The sequence below is a fragment of the Mercenaria mercenaria genome, chromosome 18 (genome assembly GCF_021730395.1).
Source record: "Mercenaria mercenaria strain notata chromosome 18, MADL_Memer_1, whole genome shotgun sequence".
Lineage (NCBI taxonomy): Eukaryota > Metazoa > Mollusca > Bivalvia > Venerida > Veneridae > Mercenaria > Mercenaria mercenaria.
The window spans coordinates 26,575,784-26,598,371 of record NC_069378.1 but is presented as its reverse complement, the minus strand read 5'-3'; the positions used below and the strand labels follow the sequence as shown (position 1 = coordinate 26,598,371).

Here is a 22,588-nt window from a genome sequence, read left to right as displayed (position 1 = left end):
TTTGCTTCATTCTCTGCCAGTAAGCATATTAACTTCGGAACTACAGAGAAACACCACCACTGGAGTATGGGCAGCTTGAGTGTCCGGGCTGATTTGAGCAATTCAAGTGCTTTCAGGGCATTTTCTTTTTATACCCCCTGGTGGAAAGCATATGGGGCCACATATCTGTCCATTGATGTGGACAAACTGGAGTATGGACAGCTTGAGTGCTCGGGCTGATTTGAGCAATTCAAGTGCTTTCCGGGCATTTCCTTTTTATACCCCAGGATACAAAGCATACGGGGGCTGCATGTCTGTCCATTGACCTGTTTGTCCATAATGTCCGCTCAATATCTTAATTGCTGGTAAAATTAAAAAAAAGAAAAACGAGCATCTATTAATCTCTAGATGGCATACAGAGCACACAACCCAGGTCACTAGGTCCAGAGTCAATGCCACACTGAGGGCAAAGATCAAATGAGCTGCACCATGAGAAAAGCAACATAGGAGGTTGGCCTTCACTAGGCTGTGAAGATACACAACAACAACATGGCGTGGCTCAAATAGCTTAATTGCGTGTAAGCACATACTGTTTTTTCTCGACCACTTGAAGATTTTCATGCAGAACCACCAAGTTTACGATCAAGGTCACATTTGGATGTTAAAGGTTAAATTGTTAACTTTTTGTCATTTCCATATCTTAACTTCTAGGAAGATTTTCATAAAACTAACACCAAGTGTTAACCTCATCTTTTTTCCTTCAAACGTTGTTTAGCTCAACTATTTGAAGAAAATGTATAGCTATTTGATTTACCCATGAGTCGGCGTTCTCGTCGGTGTCTGGATTTGGTTAGGTTTTTGTATGAAAACTGGTATCTCGGTAACCGCTTGGACTGAAACTTCACACATTTATTCACTATGATAAACTAACTAAACTAAATGCCCCTTTTACGACTTTGCAAAATTGGCTTAAGTATTTGAATTTATGCTGGTATCTCAGTAACCAATAATGGGAATGGATTGAAACTTCACACACTTTACTGTGATGATCACAGGTTCCATAGCTGTACTTTGCACTTTTACAAAATTTTGCCCCTTTTCAACTTCTATATTCATTCAGTTGACAAGGCTGTTGAAAAGTCGAGCGTTGCTGTCTTCCGACAGTTCCGTTCATGTTCATTTTGTTTTAATAGAATTAGCATCACTTTATCATCAATGACCCGTTGGGTGCACAACCCAGGCGATAACGTTCAAGGTCGTATAACAGTTGAAAATTCAGATAGTTCAAATGTGTGTCCACTCAGTATCTTCTTAACCAATGTAATGATTTTCATAACACTATATCAACTTTTAACCTCATCAAGGCGACTTGCAAAGTGTACAACATAGTCAGTAGGTCCAAGGGCAAGGTCACAATTGAGTGTCAAAGGGCATGCTTTCCATCTATCAAAGTGGCGTCTGCGGACATTAATCACCTTCAGAGGAAGCTCAGATATTTTGTATATTTGGATGGCTTTAACTCCTTTATAACTTGATTTTAATTATTTCCATGTGATTTTTGTCTTTGAGTAGCTGGTGTTGCAGACTCTTTGCAGGCAATTCTCTCCTAGAGCATGTGAATTATATTAAGCTGAAGTGCATACTTTTTAAGAGAGTATAATTATTATTTATTATTTACCAGATTTTTATAGCGCTCTTTTCATCTATAAAATAGACGTTCAAAAGCGCTGTACATATCACAGAATGATATGGACATACAATAAAACACAAAAAAGAATAAATCAACAATAAAAGGTATTTAGCCTGAATCAGGTTTTACTTTACATTTTAATTGTCCTAGATATTTTTAAAAAACAATTAACAATAGGACATAATTTCCATTGCAAAGCTTGTTTTCGAGTGCAAAGTGAGTTTTAATAGATCTTGAAGAAAAAGTGTGTTTTCAATGATCGTTTGAAAGCATCCAAGCTTTTAGCGTCTCTAATGGTAGCCGGAAGAGCATTCCATAACTTCGGTGCAGCTGATGAAAAACTACGATCACCGTACCTCACAGTTTTGCTTTTTTGAACAACTAGTTGTTTTGAGTTGTTCTTGGATCTCAAATTTCTAGCTGGCTGATAGACTTCCAGCAAGTCTTTAACATAGATCGGTGATTGGTCATGCAATGCTTTGTATGTGTGAACTAGAATCTTAAAGTCCACTCTATGGGTAACTGGTATCCAATGCAGTTCTATTAATACCGGCGTAATGTGATCATAACGCGATATTCTCGTTATAATTCGAGCTGAAGTGTTCTATAATACCTTTTAAAAAGTAGATTATGTTCATCGGACACTGGTGCCCCTGATTTCTGTCACTACTTTGTTTCATGACTTTAGGTGAAATGTTTTTAAGATATATGCAACATATTTTTTTAAGCGCTTTACATGTGCTTTTAATTAAATCAAGGGCCGTAACTTTGGTTTGGCTGAGTGAAATCCCTAACAGGATACCAGGTGCTTGGCTACACATGCCATATAACAATCCTCTTCTGTTTTATGACTTTGAAGTCAATTAAAACAATTGAGATTCCTGTGATAAAAACCTGTATGCCATGTATGCATATTTTTTATAAATGAAGTGTCATAACTCTGGTCATACTGAGTGAAATTTCAAACAAAACCATAGGTGCACACATTCAAATGCTGAACAACAGCATAGTCGTAGGTCAAACACTTTTTAGATACATAAGGCACCGACAATTCAGGACTAAATTCAGGGCCATAACTTTAATCTAGCTGTGTGAAATCCCAATCAAAGCACCCTAGACTTCATAACTGAGGTACGCACTTATAAATGTGTTTACAAATATGAGTACCATAAAATGTATTTCTGTAATTAAGGAAATATAAAAAGAACAGAAATATGCTTACACATATATTTTACAGACAGTCTAAACTGTTACATCAGTTCTAGCGAAATATATTTTTATAAGAAGTTAAACATCGGGTCCCTTAGTTTCTCACCTGACCCTGCCTCTGACCTTGAATTAAGGTATAACATACTGAATTATGAATGGTTATAGCTGTGTTTAGTATAAAAACATATAACAGAGATCATAACGAAGATGATATTATTAAGTTTAATGGAGTCGTTGACTTCGAACCACTTGCTCCTCACCGATGTAGGCTAGAGCCTCACTCGGGGCGTTGAATTCTTAATGTGAGGAAGCAATTCATCTGACTTTCGGAAGGTCGGTGGTTCTACCAGGTTCCCGCCCAATGCACAGAGGGACACAAAGGGCCTTCCGTGACATTAATTGTGTCGGTGCAACATTAAATCCCAACGAAAGCAATAACAAAAAGAAAACTTGATTAAAATATTTCTATGTTAACTGTAATATCTCCTTAAAGGCAGGACGTGCCCTCATTTGAAGGAATTTAACAGAAGACTTTATGGGATCGCTACAAAGCAAGTCTAATGAAGATCAGTCTTCAACTTTTTGAGAAGAAATTGTTGTAAGGTATTCCCAGTTACAGTTTGTGGTCCCCAAAAGGGGTTACTGGCAGTAAGTGTCCCCATATAAATAAGACGAAGAATGGATTTAGTTTGAGGAACATCCATCAAGCGGTCCATGAGAAGTCGTTTAAAAGTATTTCTACATTTAGCTCTGGTGATTCATTTGAACACAATTGGACGGGGACCTTAAAATGATGCAGCAGAACAATTGTAAAAAAATATTAAGTGGTTCATGGGCAGAAATTGTCTGAAGGTTTACTATTTTTACCTGTAACATCAGTAACAACACGTAGAGTGGCTCACAAAAGGGTCAAAGAGACCCGATTTGAATAACATGGAGAGAGGACCTTACAACGATGCTACTGACCAAGTTTTATGAAGATCCATTAAGTAGTTCAAGGTAAAAATGTCGTTTAGAATTCTAGTTCTATCTGCTTCTAAAAGAGGCCAAGTGTCCATACTTGAACACATTTGAGAGAAAAATTTATGATGATGCTACAGCCCATGCTGGACGAAGAACCACCAAGAGGTTCATAGAAAGACGCTATTTAAAAAAAATTCTACTTTTTGCTCTGGCTCTGGCGGTCTGTACAAAGCGTCAAACGGTACCATTAGAACAAACTTGCCAAGTTTGATGCGCTATATAAATTCTGATCAATAGCTTGAAAGGAGAATTTTTTTATGTAAATTGTAGATCATCCATTTATACTAACAGTCCACCCTGTCCACCCTTGCATAGCCTGACCCTTAGATTCAGGTGAGCTAATAAGTAAAATCAAGGTTAAAGATGGCCAAAATGTGCTTTTATATAAATTGCACATACCGCATGACATTTAACACAAACTAAATTTTCTATTAAAGCAAACTGGAAACACTGAAACAGCGGAAATGTGCAAATACAATATACATAAATTTCACATAAGTATGACATGTTATACACTAATTCAAGCGAACAATATTCTAAGACAAATCAATATGTAGCACGAGCTGTATATGCTGAGGAGAAAACGTGTTAGTTAAAACAGATAAGTATACAGAGATCGAATGTCCTAAAAATAACAAAATATATAATCCTATTGTTTACGCCTTAACATCATTCTTGTTTTGGATATTCTGTCATGGCTGTAACTTGCCCAAAACTGGCGACATTCTTCGGATCCAATACGTCCGTTTAGATCTGAACCAGGGTCTCCATGCTCACATACATTGTACCACCACGCACCCTTAAACAAAACTACAGAATTTAATCGCACTATAAATCAAAACTAAATGTACATTTATTATCATTAAAATGTAAGCGCCTTGTAATGTTCACAATAAATGAAATTTACTCTCTCATTAAGTGTAAAACTAAAAGTGCGCGATTCAATGGCGCATACACACCCATGCTCAGATGCTTTTCATTCGTTTAATCGACAGTTAAAACTAGATATTTAACTTATACATGTGTTACAGTTTCTGTCAATACTACTGCCGATTTAGATCTGATTAAAGTTTAAAATAGTTAGCTTGGCTGCGTATCGAGTTTTAAAAGGTTATTTCTTATATTTTATTAATGCAGTTTAAGCAACTAAAACGAAAAGCTACACATAAGCATTAATTTGCTTTCAGCTTAATCCTTGTCATTTTTGTTGTGTTCAATATGTTTTCATGTAGCTGTATATAGACGAATAAAATATGTTTAAACGAAAAGCTACACATACATGACAATAGTCGGCACAGTTCACTGCGTCATCTACGTCATTGTCCATACCATGCGCTGAAAACTTCATGTTGTTTACGCCAGTCAAAGCATCGCCGGGAAAGTTGAAATATGGGTCATATCTAAAGGACCCCACCGAGATGGCATAGCCTGACGTAGAATTACCTACGTTAAAATCCTGCAGTAAGATGATAACGTATATTTTTTACGAAAATATTAGTGTATTGTGTATGCATGAATTTAAAAAAACATTTAGGACGGTTCCAAGTTTAGGAAGAAACATTCCACGGATTTGATAAATCCTGCAATAAGATAATATTATTTTTACAAAAATACTCATTCATGTGCATGCATGATTTTAAAACAAACATTTCGGAAGATTCCAAGTTAAGGAAGAAACAATTCACGGCATTGAAGGGTGTAATACAAATGGTTGTAGAAGTCAGTATGATGAAAACCGATATGAACATCACGCAGAATCATATAAATGGGTGCAATAATCAATATGATCAAAACCAATATTCATATCTAACAGTTACGTTACTATAGATGGGTGCAATATTCAACATGACCAAAACAGATAGAAATATCAAGCAAAATCCTGTAAACGGGTGCAATAATCTTTACAATCAAACTGACAATCGACATACAGAATACATCCTATCAATTGGGACAATAGTCAACATGAATCTTCTAACAAAATCTTAATAATGGTGCAATAGTAAATCGATATATCCATCATAGAACTGAGTGCAATAAGCAATACAATCAAACCCGATATAATCAGAATTCGTGTTATAAATTAATGCAAACGTCAACCTGATCAAAACTGATACAATAATCTTACATAATTATTAATCATATAAATGGGGGCAATAGTAAAAAACTCAAAACTGATACAAAAATCTATCAAGACCCATCCTATGGATGAGTGCAAAAGTAAATATGATCAAAATTGACATAATAACCTAAGAGGATCATATAAGTGGGTGCAAAAGTCAACAAGATCAAATCCATTATTATTTGATCTGACAGAATCCATTCTATAAATGTGTGCAGCACTCAACATGATAAAAAACGATATAATCGTCTAAAAGAATCTTTTAAATGGGTACAATTTCAACATGATCAAAACCGATAGAATCTTCTAACAGAATCCATCCTATAAATGAATGCAGCAGTCAACATGATTAAACCCGATATAATCATCTGATTATACTACTAGCCAAGTTAAAAGGAAACGGTACTGGCATTTTCCAGCACACAATTATATGTATGTAAGGTCCAAGTAGTCAAACATGGAATTCATTCAAGCCTTTAAACAAAGACTGCAGACACAGCTGATAAAGCAAATCACAGTTACTTTCGGCAGTAAACTTCGGTACTTTCACACAATTATAAAAAAATCATATGTAGCCATCAAGAGTGTAATGTGTTAGGTGTAATCGGGCACATAAATGTGAAAAAGTAGATGCATTTCTCTGCTATAAAAGGAACAGTTATGTAATCATTTACTAGACATTTGTAAATAGTTTTCATATACGTTGCAAACGAGTCAAAACTGGAAGTCGGATGGATGCCTTCCTCAAAAGCAAAAAAAAAAAAAAAAAAATAAAAAAAAAATAATAATTTTTTTTTCAGCAAAGACGTCATGGACGGACAATTCAAATAAATGTTACTGGTGTTTCTAAAATGTTTACTTGAAAGGATAATATTTTAAGTATCAAACCAATGTTTTTTTTGTTGTTGTTGTTGGTACTTTTTTGTTGGATTTGACGTCACATCTACACAAATATAGTTAAAGCCTTTGGTGGTGTAGAAAGGCTACCAGTGCCTCTCCGTACGGACTGGCTCCTGGATAGAACCACCAACCTTTCGTAAGCCAGCTAAATGGCTTCCTCAAACAACAGCATTATGCACCCCAAGCGAGATCTCGAATTCACAGCAATGAAGGGCAAATGATTCAAAGTCAATGACCTTAGCCACTTGGCTACGTAGGCTGCAAAAAAAAACTATGTAAAAGACCAATCGAGAAAGATAACATCAAGTTCATGGTGTTTCATGCTTATGAAATGCATAAAAATAGCTGTTTAATGTGTTTTCCACCGTACGGTTTTCTTGAGTAAACGTACATTATCACTGAATCAGTGAACTTAGTGGTTCGTTGTCTACAGACTCGTCCAAAAATGTTCAATCTAAAATTTCAAAGTTGTCATTCTGAAAGTGATACGCTCTCGACCTACAACCAGAATTGTCTCGTCAATTGAGAAATTACAACTAAATTCTATATTCTAGATAAAAGATACTTCTTAGAGAGAAAAAAAAGAGACTTTTCGTTCGCTGATGAAATGGTTGAGTTATCTGATAAGAAGACGCATCTTTTGCAAATGTATTCAAACATATGTACAAAAAAAAGGAATGTTAACTTGCGTTATATACGACTGTGCATATCTATATATAAACACGATATCGTAAAATTAAACCACGACCTTTTCAAAGAGGGCTGTATCAAAACTGTCAAACGGATAGACTCATCCCGCCGTCAAAACATCAAATCGGTAATAACATAACATTACCTAATACAGCTTAAAATGAAACAGAAAAAGAGAGTCTTACTTATTCTTGTAACAATAATGTTTTGAAAGTCACCACTTTTACACAATGATTTGTCAGAGGTTTCACAAAGTGTCTGCATTTGACTTTAAAATAAGACTTTCTTCTAGATACTGAAATATTTATTTTTAATGAACTGATTCAAGCAGTCTATGAACATATCATTTTTCTTTCTACTTTCTAATAAAATAAATAAAGATTCTTACTTGGTATAGTGCAACAGCTCTGTCATTTGTAACGTTCTCTAATTCAATTCGCAGTTCGTATGCACCTGAAAATAACATCAGAACAGATGATACATTAATTGCTTTTTTTGCCTAAGCTACAAAAAAGTGAAAGAAAAAAAAAATCAATTTCTGATGTGAAATCTACTACTTTTTTTTCGAAGCAGTCCTTTTTTTGCATCAATTTACAAATAATTGCTCTATTCCTGTATAATGTCTATGTTCTCTTTACACGTGTAGTTATCAGCTAGCTGTGTCACGTCATCATGTAAAATCACCATTTGCAGAGATCTATCCCTGTTTAAGGTAGTTCTGCACGTTTGATAAACCGAAAGTGATGGCGTAACGTCATTTTTCCGGAAAACGTACAATAAAGCCTGGATCCGGCATACGGAAATAAAAATCATTTTATGAATTAATGACAACTTGTGAGTAGATTTAATAAGATTAGAGTGAAATATTTGGTTCACTTTAATCATGGTCAAATATCTCAAAAATAAGCACACAGACATATACATTTTATTTCACCACATTATAGGCCATATGTTTATTTACAATTGTAGAAAGTTTCATCAAAATCTACATTGTAGAAAAATTTCTTTTCGCGAAAATGCTTTGAAAGTTATGATTTTCCCATAGACTCCCATTATGAAAAATTGCGTGAGGCTCATATTTTTCAAATCAGTCTAGCAAAAATCAAGCACACGACTGCCCTTTTAATTTGCTGAATTTTCTAGGTATATTCTAAAGTTTTGAAAAATCAGAGTTTAATCAAATTCTACATTGTAGAAAAATATCGATCCAAACGTGCAGAGCTACCTTAAGGTACATCAACAGATTTTCAAAGGCAAACATAAGTTTCTTTAAGATCTGACCTTGAGACGTGATCTGGTGTATCTGGAATAGCCCCAACCAGAAATTCAAGGTCGGATAAACCTCCCCAAAGCCGTATTCATATTCAACCCATGTCCTATAAAAATCGTAGGTCAAATTTTCTCTGAGCTGGAATATGGTCCAACCACCTCCGTCTGTTTCCAGGTCACACAGTACTTTGTATCCAGATTTACTACCTACAATGTATATCAGAAACTAATCACACTTTAAAGAAGTTTACGTATTATACTTTAAATGATATGAGCCGTGCCATGAGAAAACCAACATAATGACTTTGCGACCAGCATGGATCCAGACCAGCCTGCGCATCCTCGCAGTCTGGTCAGGATCCATGCTGTTCGCTTTTAAAGCCTATTGGAATTGGTGAAACTGTTAGCGAACAGCATGGATCCTGACCAGACTGCGCGGATGCGCAGGCTGGTCTGGATCCAAGCTGGTCGCAAAGCCACTATGTTGATTTTCCCATGGCACGGCTCATATGTTATTTTCTCCAACAGAAACTTTCTCTAAAATCCGAAATATTTTAGAACATACCTGTTGGATATATCTTGTAAAGTCCAGAAGACGTGTAACCGTTATTGAGTATGTCCGTACAGTCAATGCTTTTCAATGTCTTATCTGGCAATACCGGTCGGCAGTTCATTGAAGACTCCAAATCAACACGTCTTTTCTCTTGTAAAAGTTTGGTCATTGCAACCAAGCTTGCGTTGTGTTCATTAATTGTTTCAGACATCTTTGTCAGAGTTTGTTGCAAAGTCTGTAAAAGTTCCTCAGATTTTCTTTCCAATGACTTCTCTGTAGAGATATCTTCATGTCCACCTTTATAGTAAAATAAATTCATATTGTTCAAAAGAATTTTTTATATGTATTTGTATACATTTTTATTGATTGTTTTTATTTTGTTATGTTACATAATTATTATGCTATTCCACGTCGAAAACAAATACTAATGTATGTCAATATTTGGTTATTTAATAAACGGTTAACCGTTAAATCCTCTCAAAGGATGACCACTAAATCTCCCGGACAGTTAACCATTTAATTGAACAAGACGAGTTTCTGATGCATGGTATCAAAGAAGCCGCAATTTCTTTGTTCCTTAAAATGTCCTTTTACACGGGTCGAAAACCTTCTCGATTTAAGGTTTTTAAATCATTAATACCAACTTCTGCTTATTTCGACCAAAGGCTTTAGGGCGGTCATTCAGGAGATTATCTTCGATGAAATATTAGGGCTTTACATCTTTATAATTTGTCATACACGAAGAGTTAAAAATTCCCGTTAAAAAAGTGATAAATTGGTGCCTATTTTGCACAAGTCACACACATACTCCTTTCATTCCAACACAAAGAATATTGTTCTTCATTTAAATCAAAGTTATCACAGTAACTTTGCAAAGTAAAGGTTCTGATTTACAGATTTCGGCTAAAAATGATCTTTCTTTTAATTGTTTAGTCTTATTATGTGAGTTTTTGTTTCTAAACTATATTAAAAAATAAAAAAAGAGAGAAAGAACATTTTTTCCTTTTAATTATGCCTTAATTACGTCTTAACACCTTTTATTGTAAAACATCTAATCCCTTTTCTAAATCTGAATCAATTATTAAAATATTCATTCTGCCTATGTCCAGCTTTAACTCAACACCATTCAATATCATGATGCACTTCTAAAAAGTTTATATATTCATATTCATTAATCTAAGCAATAAGAAGACTATTTAATATGTTTTCATTTAGGTATCATAGTTTTCACATAATTGTAATTGAAGACTAAGGGCAATTCAGACATTTATGTTTTTTATTAATGATTTAAACTAGTGAGATTAGTAAAACAACTCATAAAGAAGCGCTGACCACCTGTTAACTAGATGTTGATTAAGATCTCTGTCCACAGGAGAAATTTATTATGTACAGTGTCATGGTTCCCGGTAATAAATGTTCGTAAAATAGTGGAGCATATAAATTCGAAAACCAGTCTGTATAGACTTACATTCCTACAGGTATTTTTGTTAGAGAGAAAAGTTTCAATCGCTTATTTAGCGCAAAGAAGATTATTTCAAACATTCTATTACCTTATAAATATATTTACATTTTTCACTAAAGTTAATTTATGATATATAAAAATATGCGAAATTCACGGAAATATCTATCAAATAAATCAAATCAAGTGTTTAAGAAGAGGACCCTTGACAGGTCTACAAAAATGGGGAAAAGTTCTTTTACGATTGTTGCTGACAATTTGTTGTTATAATTATGATTATATACCTGCATCAAAAAGAAATTGAATTATTACAAAAATCAATTTAATTTTATACTTTCAAATTTTATTAAATCATTTCGTGTTATGTACAATTTTTATAATCTAAACATAACAGGTAATACAACAGCTGATCCTAAATTGATGACGTCATCTCCATAGGAAAATTGTTTAAGCGTACCTACTGGAAGCTTCCAATAAACCGTGCTGTATTCATTTCTCTCCGGACCTATGATTATATTCGGACCCCATTATTACTTCGTTATTCGCTGTAATTACCGCTTTTTTAAATTCAGGTAAAAATCAAATTACGTCACAGTTTATTATTCTTATGGAGGCGTACTGTAACAAAACACAGTATCTTTGAGTTTAGTCAAGACTTTGCTTTTCCTATATAATATTGTTTTATTATGTCAATACTATCAGATACGTTAAATAGTATTTTTCCTTCAATTTTTGAGGTGATTTCTGCGGTAATAACCATACCTTGAGGAGGACACTTAGAATTGTCAAAGCCACATTTCGGTGTGTCTGGAGGGGCATGGTGGTAATTTCCTGGCCATTGTATAAATTTATCTGGAATATACTCAAAACGCTTGGATTGTCCGAAGTAATTTGCAACAACCTGAAAAATAACATTTTACACTTTTACCTTATAAATAATGCTTTATATACTATTACATAAATTCAACATATTTCAACTTAAAAATTGGCTACTGTTAAAACGCTTATCAAGAACAGAACTTAAATTTCTGTGCTGAAAGCAAAATATTTACACCGGCTAACTTATTTGTACAGGACAAACAGATAAAGAGTTTGAAAACTATAGACAAGAAATAATCAAAGGTTTATTTAAAACTTCTGAAGAGAATATGGATCATGATGAGAATAAAATGGAGCAAAACTTTAAAACTGCAGTTAATGATATCAGGGGTGTTAATTTACATTCAGATATATTGGAGGAGATTGCATAAACACATGAATCGAAATTTAACAAAGTTAAATCTGAGCTTGATGAAATAAAATACAATCTGCACTTTTATAGTTTCTCGAACCGCCTGGTGAAAATCTCAAAGAAACTATGAAAACCTATTTTAAGGTAACTTGACATGGACAACCAAGATGGCGTCACGAAATTGAGGTTGGTCACATTATTTACTCGTATAAATATAAATGATATGCTGCTACAGAGGTCTAAAGATGCATTTTAATAATTTAAAAAACACATATATTGTAAAAATGCATTTAATTTATAAAAATATAAAATCAAATATTCTGAAACTCACCATGAAAACTAGTCAATTTTTATGCATATTTTGAAATTTACAATTTACTGATGAAATTCCAGAGCAAATAGCACAAAACTCAGTGGATAAATACTTTTGTGCATAGGTGGAGCACCTGAGGGACTTTTTCAAAGATATGAGAATATAAATTTTTTTCAGTTTGGATACATAACTTTTCCGCAAAATGCGCACAAAATTGACTAGTTTTCATGGTGAGTTTCAGAACATTTGATTTTATAATTTTATAAATTAAATAATGCATTTTTACAATTGTTTATGTGTGTATTAAATTATTAAAATGCATCTTTAGACCTCTGTAGCAGCATATCATTTATATTTATACGAGTAAATAATGTGACCAACCTCAATTTCGTGACGCCATCTTGGTTGTTCATGTCAAGTTACCTTAAGGATAAGTTGATCATTAATGCTAATAGAGTGAGTGAAATGCTTTTCAGTAGCTGCCGCATATATAATTAGGTGAAATCAGTAGACATAATGAAAATTAAAGCTTGAATGCTAGTTATATCCATTACTTTTACAAACAGTGGATAAAGAAAGCGAGCACTAAATCAGTTATACAGTTTAACATAATTGAAATACCTCAAAGTCTCCAGTCAGTATGTTCATATCCAAGAGTGAATAGTCTGTTACTCTGTCTCCATTTTCGTCTATATGTACAGTTCCAGTTATACCTGTGCGTAGTCAACGAAATTTCTTATATCTATAACAGTTCCGCAATATATTTTCTAAATTTTAAGATTTACCTCAAAATTATGCTACATGTACTCAAAGTAACTCTTACCGAAAACTTTAAATTAATTCATATTATGATTTAGTTCTATTTTAAAGAAATGACTGTGCCTAAAAATATGTATTTGTATAATCGACAGAGGATATCACTACAGTAAGGTTGCATAAATATTGTGTGTTACATGGATCTAATTTGAAAATGAAATAAAGAATAATAGATATTATTTAGTACTTGAATTTAGAAATGTTAAACTTTCCTTTTTTGTTTAAATTATTGATATTTTCATGGCAAACGGGCAAGTTATCATCCTGGATCTGAATACAGGGGCATAACTTTTGAATCTGCCTTTGCACGTGGAATAATATAATGAGGATATTTGAAACAATATTTTCTTATAGGAATTATTTCTCTGTTTCAGTGAAATAGTAATTCAATAGATGAATTAAGACTTTTCACTATCGTAGTTTTGTTGATTTAACTTTTCAGCAGCGTTGCATCGTACTTTTGATGTTTTGTACTCACAAAATGGGGCAATGGGATACCGTACATACAAGATTTCAATGCCGTAAAAAGAATTCGATGAATGACATTTATTATACCTTTAAGTAGTGTTTACGATATGAGTGATCTGGAACATTCTATTGCCAGGTAATTACCTTGAAATGTTCTGTTCCACATTTGTTGTGTAATAAATGTACCGTTCCTTAAAGATACATTAGCTTTCAGCGCATCTTTGACAGCCAATCCATACAAGACCATGGCGTCGTGAAATGCCCCTACAACACTACTGACCTACAAAATTGGACATGAAATAATAAGTAAAAGTAGGAAGGCAAAAAATATCTATTTTTTTGTTTGAAGACACATATATATAATAGCCACACCCCTGCCGTCATGCCTACTTATCACCGTAAAATTTTAGCATTATATTTGACCTGTCTAAAGTTACCCCACCCGCCTCCCCATTTGATAAGCCTTAAATGAGAATAAAGTCAAATGTTTAAACACTTTTGGAACTAAATTCGTTGATTATTAATATTAACACAAATAAATGGTTGTAAAAATTTCTGAACATAAACATTTCCAAGTAGAGAAGACGCATATAGCCGACACGTCCTAGGCAGCTTACGTTTTATGTCGTTAAGCCGATAGTTCGGAGCGTGTGATGAATATCATTGATGTATTATTTTTAACTGAAACATTTTAAAGCGAATAAAAGGAATGCGTCTTTAATAAAGGTAGCAGATGCCAGTTTTTTTTTACTTTTCGCAAGACGTCGTCCTTAGATTCAACAGCATTTATCTAAACACAGAGATTTGAAAAAAATAGCACATAGTAATCATGTACATATGTATATGTATGTTTTCTTTAAATCCATTAACAATATCTCCCATTTATAAGACTCTGCAGTCCATACATAGCTACATGTAATAGCGAAACCTAGGTCCGCGAAAATATTGGCCAATTTTCCACAATATTACCAAATTCGGCCAGATGGCATAAGCTTACGAGAAAAGCAGGAATCCAGCCATGCACAGTGCCTAATAAAACTTTCTCCCACCTATTGTGCATAACAGAACTACCCGTCAACCGATTACATTTTTCAGTAATCTGCTGAATAAGGTTTCTGTTGTTTTAACATTTGCACGTAGAGTTAGCAATCGACATTTGCAGTTTCCTATCCGACCGACTTCAGGACACTAATTCCGTGAAGGTCAGCTGAATGCTTGTCTGATGTTCTAGAAACGTCCATTCCAAAGCACCAAAGCACAAGGTCCGCATTTAATATCATTTTGAAAGAAACAGGGTTTTCAATTTTGAGACTTACCTTTATTTTAAGATTTCGAACATGGCCAATTTGCAATTAAGACTGGAAACTACCAAATGCTACCTTACATTTAATTTAGTCATATCGAGTCATCGTACCTACCTCTAAAGCAGGATTATTTGTTCTTCGTCTGACCTCACTGACAAATTGTTTATAGTCAGGACTTGTTGGATGGCGAACTTTTACGATCATGAGGGCCTCATAAGCCTTCATGGCTTTCCAGTTTCCCTCATCTGTATCAGTTACACGATACCATGGCTGTTTAATTTTAGCAGAGCTAAAATTAAAGAACATTTTGAATAAATAATATAAGTTACCTAAAGTGTTAAACAGATTCATATTATAACATCATTCAAATATACAGAAGCCAAATTCATTTAATATATGAATTAAAACAAATTAATAAATGTGATATGATGGAAGGCATTTACTTGATGTACATGTTTTTCAGTTTTCAATTACACTTCAGTGGGTTATGTTATTTTTATCGAGGGTCTTATTTTGTCATTAACAAATTATGGAGAGTTAGTACGAGGTCACTGGAAGATGGTAGTTTGTCTTTATATTTCACCGCCAACCCACATGACGGAGTAGGGTTGAGAAGCCGCCACGTAGGACACTGCCCGAAAAAGTATTTTCATAACTGTGCTTTCCATGTAGAAATTAAAGAATTGATATTTTATATGGCTGAACTTGAGTTGAACGTGTTCAAATTATATGTGTCTTCACATTTGTGTTTTACAATAGAAATACGTTCAATGCCTTTTGCTAAGTATAATTATTACAATACAAATCCTTAATTGAATTTTTATAGAAAATAAAGAGATATAATAATGTAATGGCCGAAAATAAAAGATTGAAGGAAGTGCCAGTCCGATCAAAATCGTTTCCTGTTAACGTTACAGAGTTGATCTGAAGACGACCAATAGAGACTCGCGTTAAAACGACCTTTCGGCTAACCAACCAGAGCATACAAATCTATCATTGAGTTCTTGAGTTTTTTCTTTGCTAAGAAATAAAATGATAAAGCAAAATGAAGATGGATATGATGGAGTCCATCCATCGAAAATAATTCGTTTCTTTGGTTTAAACTTATCGATTTCAATTTTCCGTCATGTAATACTTCGTCAATCCACGCAATTTTGCAAGTTAAGCCAAACGCTTGATGGTTGGAAGAAGTAGTCTAAATGGTTCAAATGAAAATAGATTGGTGAAAATGAATAAAAAGTTATAAGATATCCGTTTATACAGAGTGATGAATTCGAATGGGTCGCCATCAGATCCTTCATTTAGGTAGATCGAGTACTTTAGTCAGAATAAAGGAAATGCCTTTTTGGTATTATATAGTTTAAAAATGTAAAATTAAGACTTTAAATCAGAAACGGTTTCATAGATCTTCATGAGAATGTTCATTATCAAATTATATAATAGTTAATTATAACGAATAATTGTGAACTGTTATGAAATGATCAAATGTAAGAAACACCTACTTTGCGATTATTTACTTTGACAATTGATCAACGTTATGAAGACGAAATTATTCAAGTAAATATTTGCAATTACTTACCTGGAAAATTGATCAACGTAAGGAAGCCGAATTTATTCAAGTAAATATTTGCAATTACTTACCTGGAAAATTGATCAAAAGTAAAGAAGACATATTGTCATAGTGAATATTTGCTTCTGTTTACCTGGAAATGTGTTCAAACGTTAGGAAGACATATTCCCCGTTATCAAAGTTGAGTTCTCGTGCCTCTATCATGATCTCTCTTATAACATCTGGACTCGCACACAGAACTATAACTAGAAAAACAAAGAACAGCCAATACTGAAAATAATACAATAACAAAAAAGAAGAAGAAAAAAAAATAAATAAAAAACAAGAGCTGTCTCCATAGGATGACACATGCCCCTGATGGCACTTTGAATGAATAGTTATGGTCGATGTTAGAGTTTAGGACCTTTGAGCTACGGACCTGGGTCTTGCGCGCGACACGTCGTCTTACTGTGGTACACATTCATGCCCAATAATTTTAAAATCTATGCATGAATGACAAAGATATGGACCGGACACGCCCATCAATGCACTATCATGAAATATGACTTTTAACGTCTAAGTGTGACCTTGACCTTTAAGCTACGGACCTGGGTCTTGCGCGTGACACGTCGTCTTACTGTGGTACACATTCATGCCAAGTTATTTGAAAATCCATCCATGGATGACAAAGATATGGGCCGGACACGAATGCACTATCATGAAAAATGACCTTTAACGTGTAAGTGTGACCTTGACCTTTGAGGTACGGACTTGGGTCTTGCACGCGACACGTCGTCTTACTGTGGTACACATTCATGCCAAGTTATTTGAAAATCCATCATTGGATGACAAAGATATGGACCGGACACGAATGCACTATCATGAAAAATGACCTTTAACGTGTAAGTGTGACCTTGACCTTTGAGCTACGGACCTGGGTCTTGCGCGCGACACGTCGTCTTACTGTGGTACACATTCATGCCAAGTTATTTGAAAATCCATCCATCGATGACAAAGATATGGACCGAACACGAAAATTGCGGACAGACTGACAGACCGACAGACTGACAGACGGTTCAAAAACTATATGCCTCCCTTCGGGGGCATAAAAAAAAAGAAGCCAAAACTTATACGATATAATTCTAGCTGTTCGAGTACATTTTTAAATAGATTTTGCCTAGCATGACTAATTTGGCTTATATTCATATCATTATACATTTTCGGGATATCTACTGTCTTTCTTCAATTTTCAAACTATTGAACCAAACATTACCTGAGTGAAAACCTAATCTTGAGTGAAGTTCTATCCAATTCTCCATTAATCAAGGAAGTTGGAATCTGTAATCATATCCCTGGCATTCTCTTACAAAACTGTAAGCGAATATTTTAGCAAATCCCCAATCTTCACAAACATAATTTAAAACTTTAACAATAATAAAGAGTATATTTACAATATGTACAAGTGACCTCTTGACTGTATGGTAAGACTTCCTGACATAATATCACTTGCCCTTTACATGAAATGACATGGGCTCCAAATGATATGTAGCACACTTGAGATAAGATGCCGAGCATTCATAATAAGTGCACTAGTGATAAGATGTCTTGAGTATGAGCTAAATGTCTTGTGCCAGAAATAAGATGTCGTACACTCAAGATAAGATGTTGTACTTTTGAAGATAATAAGTCGAGCGATATTTTTTCTTCACAGACAGGGACGTGATGGTTCAAGGTCAGAGACCACCAAATCAAAAAAGTACAGGGAACTTACTGGGAATAATGTATAGGTATACAGTGTAATAAGGTAAAATTTAGTCCGTGTAAACAAACCCTAGAAGTGATTCATTTTCAAATTTAAGTGCGTCTCGCGTATTTTAAAAATGTGAAATTTTGAAACTTCTTGAAAACAATGGGATCAGGTACATCTACGTACTATAATGTTATAATGAAAGTCTATGGGAAAATCATTGGTAGCCTCTATCGCAGCAAGGACGCTCGCTAGTTTCGTAATTTCTTTTCTGAATAATAGATTTCGATGAAATGTTTTGTATTAAAAGATCTTGTTATGATGTATTGAAAAATGAAATAAAAAAACTAGGTCACCAGCTTTGTTTCAATTTAATTTTCCCCTAGATATGGTGCTATTTTTAATATTTTTCAAAATTTCTATAATCCTAAAATATATTTCAGCAAAGTACAATAATCAGCATATATTTGATATCTTAGCATTTTTATAACGGAAAACAATATATCTATTTGAAACATGCTCAGAGAAATCAAAGCAAAATGATATTGTAAAGAAAGGAATACTTGTTCAGCAGACGCAAGGGCTATTTTTGCATATTTTTGTCAATTTTAAGTTGGTACTTCTGCTATTTTATCGAGTTTCACATAAAAGAATTTAACCAAACTCTGTATATACCTTTGGTTATGTCCACCTAATCTAAAACAAAAAGAAAATTCATATGTCACCATATTAGATTCCGCTTAAATATAATTACAACGAGGCGGGGTGTGGCGGGCATTTATACAACGCAGGTTGGTACGAAATACTCTTTCAGTGTTTGAGCAAATGACTTAGAGATATATCAAATTATCTAACGGCAGATTTCTTAATAAGCGGATTTTAAGGTGTTTCTGAAACATTTTGATGTCAAAGAACGATGAAAGTTTCCGCCTTTCTCCGAACAAAACCTATAGTTTACGAATACGGATTCACGGTATGGTTACGGCACGGGATTAGAAACAGCTGCGACTCAATGCAGAGTTGGAGCGCCGGTATAAATTACAGACTCCAGTATATGTCGGAATGAAGCAATTTGAACTAAAAGTACTTTAAATTTTTATATTTTGTAACCATGGTGATACATACCCTAACCTTAAGTCAGTATATTATACATATTATACAATAAATACATGCGAACATACAATAATTTGCGAATTTTTACCGTACGCGACATTAGATAATCACTTCCGGGCATGCGCAGAAGACCGCTCCAACTCTGCAATGAGCTACATCGATTAGAAACACAACCAAATTGGCACGGTGTTGGGGTAAATATCAACCCGTCCGGAAAAAACTGTAGCGAGCGCCTTTAAAGTCGCGGCGGGTCGACGGTTTGCGGAGTGACATTCGGCAGATGTCATAACGACATTGATGGGCGAAGTTTAGTACGGCGGCATTTAACGTGGCGCCATAACGACATCTGGCAGGGTGCAATTTGACGTTTTACGGGGTGGCGGTTTGGCCAAGCGCCATTCGGCGTGATAACGTTCGATAGGGCGATGTTTGTTACAACGACGTTCGTTTTCCTGGGCAGCATTCGGTGGAAAGACGTTTGGAGAGGCTATATACGTTTGTCGTTGCATCGTTGTTTCCGAACAACGTAATGAAACTGCACAAATAAATCATCTTGTATCATGGTTTACAACTAAGGAAGAGGCATGGCTATAAGCCGTACTCTTACTGAATAAGAGGACATGTCTTAGGTCCCGCCTACATATAGAATACTGTAGGGAAATGTTGAACTTTCTGAAACCGTTCTCTATTTCAGTAAGAGTACGCTTGTCACGTGATATTACCGACGCTTAAAATGGAATATTAACTTGTCAATCAAAATTAGTAGCCGAATGCGTTGTTCATATTGGCGGACCATGATACAAAACAGAAAGCGTAGAGGGCACTCGAATAATGAGGTTATTCTTGTGAACACCTACTCTTTCTATTACATATTCTCATGGTGCGGCTCAATAAATCATCATATTCAACTGAGCTTCTCAGCTCAAAAATACATAAAAACGCTAACTGAAGCATATCACAGCCCTTTTAACAAAACAAGTGGTGAAACATGTAGCTGAATGTTTCTTGGATGAATTCTAGCAAAATAGTCTTCTCCATTTTGAGCGGGCTTATTCTTTTCTACATGTATATATATATATAGTGCCTAAAATAGCTTGCTTGATTTCAGAACAGAACATTTACCATGACATCTTGTTTCGAGAGCATGACATCTTAATTTGAGCACATGACATCTTTCGAGCACTTCACACCCTCTTAAGTATACGACATGTTATGTAATTCGCTCGGCATTTTATTTCGAGCGCGCGAGATCTTTTTTCAATCAGGCGGCTTCTTATCTCGAGTGAACGACATCTTATCATAGAGGCAAAAGACTTCTTATTTCCAGCGCATGACATCTTATTTCCATCGCACAACATCTTATCTTGAGTGCATGACATCTTATTCTGATAGAAATTTAGACATCTTGTTTCGAGTGCACGACAACTTATTTTGAGCGCACGATATATTTCCTCATGCGCACGAAACATTGTGCAAAGTGTTAGAGATAATTTAATCTAAAAGATATATATTTACGTTCTAAACATACCACCGTAGGATGACAGCTTTTAAAATCTTTGAAATAAAATAATAATAGGAGTAGTAACTTACTCCTTGAATTTTGCGACGCTGAAAGCAGAATGTCCCCATAGCGAGATTGATCAGTAACTGTAATTTTATGATACCATGCTTCTCTCTGAAATTTGTCCTTTATCAGATAATATACGTTGGAAGTCCACATATGACAGTCATTTTTTCCTTCACCACTATCTCTGTCAAATATAAAAGCGAAATGTGTCCAGTTGAAATGATCCGCTATAGCAATGAAGGCATCAGCATTACTCGCGTATATAGCATGTACGCGAGTTAATAATTTATACTCGTTCTTATTTTCGAAGTCTCTAGCATTTGCACCTGCACTGAGTACCGGTATATTCCAGTGAGGACTGAATCTGGCGACAGGAGCTAAGGCAAAATCACAAAACGGACCGAAAAACGCATGCACATGTTCAATCGTATACAAATCCAAAGCCGCTATAGGTGCAATGTTGCCAGAACAGTTTGAATCTTTCACAATTTGTAACACCTTAATTCCAGGAATTATAGATGGTAGGACGTTTTCAACTGCAATGTCTAGTGCTGGTGTTATCCACTTACGACTATAGGGATATGTATTGTCCTCCGGTAGAAGCACGCCTATTTTTATTTCCGTAGAATAACACATAGGAATTGTTAGACAAATACTACAAAACAGAAAATACATAAACAAACCCATGCTTTTCCGCATGAGGATTTTGATTAGCGTATCTTTATTATCTCCATGCACGTGGAATTAGTTCATATTCCCAACATAAAATTTGAAATAATCTCATTGCGTGTGATATTTCTACATAATTCTAACCATACAAGTACCTCAGTTCATGTGGTATTTCTCCATATATTCCGTTAATGAGTACTTTTTGTACGTCACTTCTATTCATATAAAATTTCTTTAGATATCCCTTCAATATGTAGTTTGAACATCACCTCAATTCTTGTCATTTATCTCATGATCAATAAGTAGTTTTATTTTGCTACATATCATGTGACATTTGCCCCCACCTATATTCAAATTATATCACATTCGAGTAAGAGGAATTTTTAATGTTTAATCTGTTTATTCTGCTAATAAATTGTCTATAAACATTACTAGGCAGTCATAATCCACTTAAACCCTGTCGGTTAAAATTCATATCTCATATTCCCAACATTTTGCATATTGCTCTTCTCGGAATGTAAAGTATAATATCCACTTTTAACACTTACAGATTCAGAAGTAAAATATCCTTTCAGTATAAACACGCACTAAACATAAAATGAGAAACGCTTCTGTTACACTTACCTGTATTTTATGTTTTATTAAAACCACATAAGAAACACATGTTTGCAATGAAAGCGTTCTGACTTACTTCAAGTAAACTATGGGAGCAAGGGTGTTCAATATCCTTCACGCTGAATATGCTGCATTCTAAATGATATTTTTTCATTTAATATGCTTACAGTTTCATATGTTATTCCTATGTCTTTATTTTTAATGATTAAGTCAAATTTCTTCATAACAATTGCCTAATTCTAAATCATTATATAACATGCCTTTACTACTATTTCATAGATTCAAAATTCTCAGTCAGATGTTTA

The 22,588-nt window shown here is 34.5% G+C and overlaps 1 protein-coding gene across 1 annotated transcript; it reads right to left on the bottom strand.

Moving 5' to 3' along the window:
• Positions 1 to 2,882: 2,882 nt before the first annotated feature.
• LOC123538750 (atrial natriuretic peptide receptor 3-like) lies at positions 2,883 to 22,233 on the bottom strand. The gene is made up of 11 exons (XM_053530143.1): positions 21,023 to 22,233; positions 16,727 to 16,838; positions 15,138 to 15,312; positions 13,864 to 13,999; positions 13,057 to 13,148; positions 11,654 to 11,792; positions 9,445 to 9,729; positions 8,892 to 9,086; positions 7,999 to 8,063; positions 5,181 to 5,357; positions 2,883 to 4,700 (listed from the first exon to the last, which is right to left on the bottom strand). The coding sequence occupies exons 1-11, from the start codon at positions 21,696 to 21,698 to the stop codon at positions 4,551 to 4,553; spliced, it is 2,202 nt and encodes a 733-aa protein (XP_053386118.1). The 5' UTR covers positions 21,699 to 22,233; the 3' UTR covers positions 2,883 to 4,550.
• Positions 22,234 to 22,588: the final 355 nt, after the last annotated feature.